At 50.7% G+C, this 6,366-nt stretch overlaps 1 protein-coding gene across 2 annotated transcripts in view; it reads right to left on the bottom strand.

The window, feature by feature from the left end:
• Window positions 1-3,073: 3,073 nt before the first annotated feature.
• BATF (basic leucine zipper ATF-like transcription factor) overlaps window positions 3,074-6,366 on the bottom strand; it is a 19,679-nt gene continuing 16,386 nt past the window's right edge. For both annotated transcript variants that reach the window (XM_006015327.3, XM_006015328.3), the window contains one exon: window positions 3,074-3,668. In XM_006015327.3, the coding sequence (XP_006015389.1) occupies window positions 3,453-3,668 (216 nt within the window). In that variant the 3' untranslated portion in view covers window positions 3,074-3,452. The remainder of the gene's footprint in view (window positions 3,669-6,366) is intronic.

Below are 6,366 nucleotides of genomic sequence, written 5' to 3' on the forward strand. Positions count from 1 at the left end.
GCACATGTCACTACCCAAAACAAAAGCATACGAAAGGCCACACAGGAATTTGAACTACCTAGACCAAGGGACTGTGCTGGTTATTGGTTGCATAGGGAGCAAAGGTGTAACTGAGAGAATAAAGGGAATGAGAACAGGAACAGAGAAAAGTTCCTGAAACAGCTGAAGGAAGCACGAATACTGGAGCAGCCTCGAGAAGGGTCTAAGGAGGACCTTTGGTCAGCTGCTGCCTAAAAAGGGATTGGAGCTGCTAGCCCAAAAGCTATTGCAAGTTGTTTGATTTCTCTTCTGTTCGGAGTAACTGTTTTAATTTTTTGTAACTAAAGAGGTTTGTGTCAGACTTCTGACAGACATCAATGTCTCCTAGCCAATAAAACCCACAAGACCCTGACCTTTGACTGACCACTCAGGTCTGAATGGGGAAATGGTAGAAAATCTCTTCTGTAAGTACAGATCGAATGACAGGGCCAGGATGAGGGAAGGTCAGATTGGAAAACCCTTTTTCTGGTTCAAACAGGAGGCTGGTTGGCGTTTGACAGATCCTACTGGATGAAGAGCTGCTTGGAGGTACACTTGCTAATCAGAGACAGCTGCACTAGGAGCAGACAATAGCCTATGTTGAGAGAGCAAGCATTGATGGCCTTTGCCATGGCCCTGCAAGCACATATTGCCATGAAACCACTCCTGAGTCTTCGATTGATCACTTATATCCACTCTGAGTTGCAGTAATAAGCCGAAGATATAATGATACCTAAGATATAGTGAGTCCAGAAGTTCTGCAGATCATTCAGTAGATCCCCACCCAATTTGCAGAATCTCAGACTCCTACAGTCCAGCAGCACTTATTTTGGCCTTGCAGGGTGTGGGTGGGGGAATCTTCTTAGGTCAGGGCTAAAACCAAGGTTTGGCATTACAAAGCAGTGAAAAAGCACTGAACATGCTAACATGGGCTGAAATTTCCTATGAGCCTAGCAAGTATTTTAACCCAGCAGAAACCTCTGCTATAGCTCTGATGCCATCCTCCAGTGAGGAGGTAGAACTGATAGCTCTCTGCACAGGGTGCACAAAGAAAAGGGGTGGTAACCCAATTGCATGTTCTTCCTTGCAAACCAACACGCAAAGCTGCCCCACAGTCTTAAAGGATAAGAGAATGAAAACTCCAGGAGGAAACCCAACATAGGCCAAAGCACTTACCAGCTGCAAGGGACTACAGCGACCGCTATGGCTTTCAGGGACAAAATGACCTCTTACGGCTGCAGTTGGTCTCTTTCCCAGATTTAAGGAGCCACATACCACATAAGTACCAGCTAAACAAGGCTTTATAAAATGGGGAACTCAAAGCAGGACCTGCACTGAAGAGTGAGCAGTGGTAAGCAGTGCTGTATGAATGGTTAGGTTGGAATTCCCACCTGTGTGTGAGGGGTAGGGTTGAGTTAGATGCTCTGAGACTGCCTCAGTCAAAGCCTTCTGGGGATTTACAGCTGCCTTTTGGTGTATTCTGCTTTGGTAGATCTTGTACAATTATCAGCCAGGGTACTCCATCGCCATCCTGTGACGTGCATGGTACCAGCCTGCAGAGGCCTGTGCAGGGGTGTGAGGAAAAAGGCTGCACTCCACTGCTATGAGATTTTTATATCCTGGCCCCCATGCAGTATGTCACCCTTGTAAGGGTTTGTCTGCAAGGCAGACTCACCAGGCCTGCTAGCTCCCAAAACTGAAGGAACGTAACCTTGTTGGGGGGGCATTGCAGACAGGCTAATCAGCTTATAGAGCCAGAGCTAACGGGTCCTGCAGGGCTGCATCACACCAACACAGCTACCCTGTTTCTGGTTGGGAAACTAGCATGAATGCATCCTAAGTGCACTCCCTCTTCCCCCCTTCTGTGCAGCTGCACATCTCACACTGCTGCCCATAGGATAGCTTTGTTTCCCTGCACTCTCCCCTCCATCACGGCAGATAGTTTTGCCTGTACCAGTACTCTTGGAATGGCATCACATCTTCCCTAGGCCAGCACCTATCCTTGGCATGGGGAAGGTGGCACAGAGCAAGGGAAGCTGGCCAATGTGGACACAGCTCCTGAAGGGACCCATCTCTCCCTACAAGCAGCCCAGCAGCCATGGAAATGGAGCTTCCCTTCCCCACAGACCCATGGAAACCAAGAGGCCACATCTTTTCCTCTGGCACGTTCCTTCCACATCCCCTGCCTCTTCTAGGGTGAGGGGGGTTAGTGAGGAACTTCACAGCACTTCCTGGTCTTGGAATGGGGAGAGGGGGTCAAGTTCTATCTATAGTACCTGTCAATGGCACTACCAGTGAATCAGCCCAGCCAATTGGGTTCAGGTCCTCAGTGCAGTGTCAATACACTGTACTGTACTACCCCACTTTAGTAAAGCAACTCACAGCGCCCCCTGCTGAGAGAGGGTCACTGCAGATATATCCTTAAATGGGGCAGCAAACACTGAACAGCATTAGCTAATATATGGCAGCAGCTGGCCTGGCATGCAGGTGGCACACACGGTTTGGGGTGTCGGGCTGCCAGCTTTCTGCCTGGCAGCACATTACTGCAGACATAATGCTGTTTCCAACAGAGCAAGACCAGTAAGGAGCTTTTATGCTGGAATCTGGTCTGCAGGTGACAGAGCTGGGGCATGACAGGGGAAAAAGCTGCAGCTGCATATATGAGTGGCAGGGTTACCAACCTTCTTTGTCCCTGCAGCACAGGCAAATAGCTCTCACAAGAAGAGCCCATGTGGCCTTCCTTGCGCTTCCCAGCAGGTGAGGGCAGGGGCATGCTCATGCATACACATATGCACACCAAACCCATTGCTCAAACACTGAGGTCAGGCCACTGCTCTCTGGGCTAAATATGAGCCTAGCTTCACCCCTCTCAGGCACTGCTGCTCCATGCAGGTGCATTTTCCCCAAATCCCTAGTGTTCTGCTTGCCCACTTGGCATCCCAACATGCCTGAAACAAACAGCCTCAGGGACACCAAGCCAGGTGTTGACACAAAGCATTAAACATTTTCACTCTTTATTTAAAAAAAAAAACAAACAAGTTCCCACTCTGGGTTCCCCTCATCTCCCATGTTCCTCTTGCTGGAGCATTTGCAGGTACAGTCTCCAGCCTCCTGCTCACGTGGAGAGAAAGTTCCTGTGTCCCAGACCCATGCCAGTGTCCTCCAGCAAACAACAGCCAAGGGCTTGGTGCCATTCTGCGCATGCTTCCCCTTCCCCAGCAATCCTAGATTTCACTGCCCCAGCGATGTGTCCTGCCATCCCTCCATGTGGGCACAGGAGACATGTCCTGGACATATCACTCTCAGCATATGCTTGAAGGAGGGCCAAGAATAGCTGTACCAGTCTGTGCTCCTCAAATGGACCAATGAATGAGCCCTATGGGTCTCTGCTTTTCATCTGCGCAGTCTGCAGGCTGTGTGTCCTGGTAGCTGGCTCAGTGCTGGAAGCGTGGGGAGCTGATGTGGGGCTGGTGGAAGGAGTGTGTTGCATAGAGCACCTCTGGGTGAGGCGGTGGCGGGGGCGGCGAGGTCAGGATGGAGCAGAGGGGTTCGTGGGAGCTCAGCATTGAGGAAAAGTGCTTCATTTCCTCTGTCAGTTGCTTGATTTCCCTGCGCAGAGCAGCATTCTGTCTCTCCAGGTCCTCACTCTCCTGAGGAGAGAAAACCAGCATGAGGCTATGTTAGCAAGCCAGACTCAGATCAGCCACCAGGGCATGGGGTGAAGACATCCTGAGTGGGAGGTGGGCAGAGAAGTGGTGGGGGCACAGAGGGAGATATCAGCTTGGCAAAGCAGTGGCAGGAGAGTAGCTAGATTAACTCTCAGGGTGTGGGACTGCAGGGGGACCTGGCTTCCATCTCTGTTATGATTATTCACTGGTCTTGCAGTGCCTAGAAGCACCTAGGTCAGTGCTCCATTGTGCTGGGCACTGTACACACATGTAGGAAAATGGCAGTCTTTGCCCCAACACCTCTGCAATCCAAGGCACAAAATATAACAGGCCGAGAAGTCAAACAAGCAGTGAGGAGGTACGGTGGGGGATGGGCGAGGATGTGCAGAGCTGTACACCAGGCTGGGGCAGCAATCACCACTCGGCACCTGCCTAACCGTTTGTTACCAGGCTGCAGTTTCCTGTGTGCTTTGTACCAGACACGTTTGAGGAGAGACTTGAAAGAAGAGGTGGTGGTGGCTTTACTGATCAACTGGTCTGTCTCAGTCGCCGCACCTCTGAAGTGCCTGGCTGCCTCTGCAGCATCTTGATGCTGGCAGAAAAGCTGCAGCCGCTACCGGGGAACAGCTAGCCAGGATCCGGGGGCGGGGGTCGCAGCCCTTCCCCTCTCTGCCCCAGAGAGTTTCCAAAATGACGTGCTTCCTGTAAACCCAAAGCAGAGCAAGGCCTGGGCAAATCCCCCTCCCCCGGCCGGACAGGGGCCTGCCACTAAGCCAGTGAAAGTCAGCCCTCGGCCCTGCTTTCTCCCCAGCAGCTTCTTACGAGAAGTGACAGCAGCGCGTTCCCCGCCCAGGGACTTGCAGCTCCCTCTCACGCACGCACACCTCCCAGGCCACAGTCCTGAGGCAGCCGGAGCTAGGGGGAGGGGTGGTGAATAACCGCCGTCTTTAACCAGAAAACCACCTGCCACAGGAAACCTGTCATTGCCCTGGAAAGAGAAGACTCACTGCTTCCTGATACGGCCCAGGGAAAGCAGCCAGATGGCAGGGGAAAGGGGGCAGGGGAAGAAACGTGCCAGAAGAAAAGAGAAACTGAGGCCTTAGGAGGACAAAAAGTAATCACAGCAGCAGTGAGATGATGATGGTGATGACAGTAGTAATGATAATAATAATAATAGAGACTTTGCCTAAATAATTCCTAAAGCTTCCGAGCCATACTGTCTGTAAAGTACACCCCTAATGTGGAGCACTTCGAGTTGCACAGAAATATACACAATGGTCTGGAGAAGGACCTGAAGGTCCCTGTGTCCAGTTGAGCCAGGGGTGGGGGAATTAGCGAGGCCGAGGGCTGGAGCGCTGGTTGGAATTTAGCCAGGGCACCAGGCCAGCAACTCTTGAATAGTCTTGAATGACCATCCACCATTCCCTATGTCCCACCTACCCCTCCATCCCAGACAAGGCAAACCTGCCACATCTCTGTTCATCTTGTTGATATAGCTAGTGGCACTAGACTGATTTTTAAAGGTACCTTGCCTCATTATTGAGGTACCACATGCTAGTTAAATCATAGCCAGTATTTACAAAAATTGCTATCCTCGTGGGGAATCTACACATATTTACTGCAGCGGGACTTTGACAGAGGGAGAAGGGACCTCTCAGATAACTGGATCCCAGACAGTGGAATGCTTCACAGATCATAATCGAAGCTGCACCCAGCAATTGTTAGGGAGGTAGGGTGTAATTTGGGTGTTATAGGCCCATGGTGTCTCACTCTACTCCAGAAATAAGCCACTGCATCCTGGACCATTTAGAATCTTTGAGTCTTTTTAAAGGGTAGCCCAAAGCTTACAGTGGCACAGATTAACCTGTGAAATTTTACATCAACCAGGAAAACTCACCAACTCTGAGGCACCTGGAGATGAACAGCACTTGGGGATCCCATAGCAGTAAGTGAATCTAATAGGACCCAAAGACCAGACCAATATTGGCAAAGATTTAACATCCACCTTTGTCTCTTGTCTCTGTCCCATTTCCCCAGCTGTCTCCATGCTTGCTATCATTCATTCTGCCTTACCTAGACTGAGCCAAGTTGCTCTGCTACCAAGCATACTGCTTGCCATGCACCAGAAAAGCAGAGCGTGTAGAATCAGTGTCACGTGCATTGTGGTAATACTGCAAGCCAGATGCCTCACTTTCTCTGCCAGGAAAGGTGGCCAGGAGAACACTAGAGAAGAGTCCCTATCTGCCACCATCCTCTGAATGTCTTGGAGAAGAAGTAAAAAACAGACAGAGAGGCCACCCCATCTGCTGCCTGTGGCAGATCAAGTTACCCTAAAGCCTGGCCTGTGGGTACTGCAGGCTGATGACACAGCTAACAAAATCAGCTTAGGGTAGTGTCTACCTCTAAAGCGCCATGAATAGGGAGAGACCCCTTTGTCCTATACCCAGGTCCAAATGAGGACCAGCAGGATGCAATAAAAGCAGTTCAAACATCAAGTTCTCCTAGATTCTTCCCAGAGTGGGGAGAGCATAAAGGCCATTAAGGCCATTAAGGATGGTGGAAATTTTCTTGAGCAGAGTCCTGACTGCACCCTGCTTAAAGCGCCTTCCATCCTGAAGGGCACTAGACAATCTACACCACTGCCAGACATAGCAGTAAACTGCTGACACGTCAGCAACAG

Source organism: Alligator sinensis, unplaced genomic scaffold, assembly GCF_000455745.1.
Source record: "Alligator sinensis unplaced genomic scaffold, ASM45574v1 scaffold280_1, whole genome shotgun sequence".
Taxonomy (NCBI): Eukaryota; Metazoa; Chordata; order Crocodylia; family Alligatoridae; genus Alligator; species Alligator sinensis.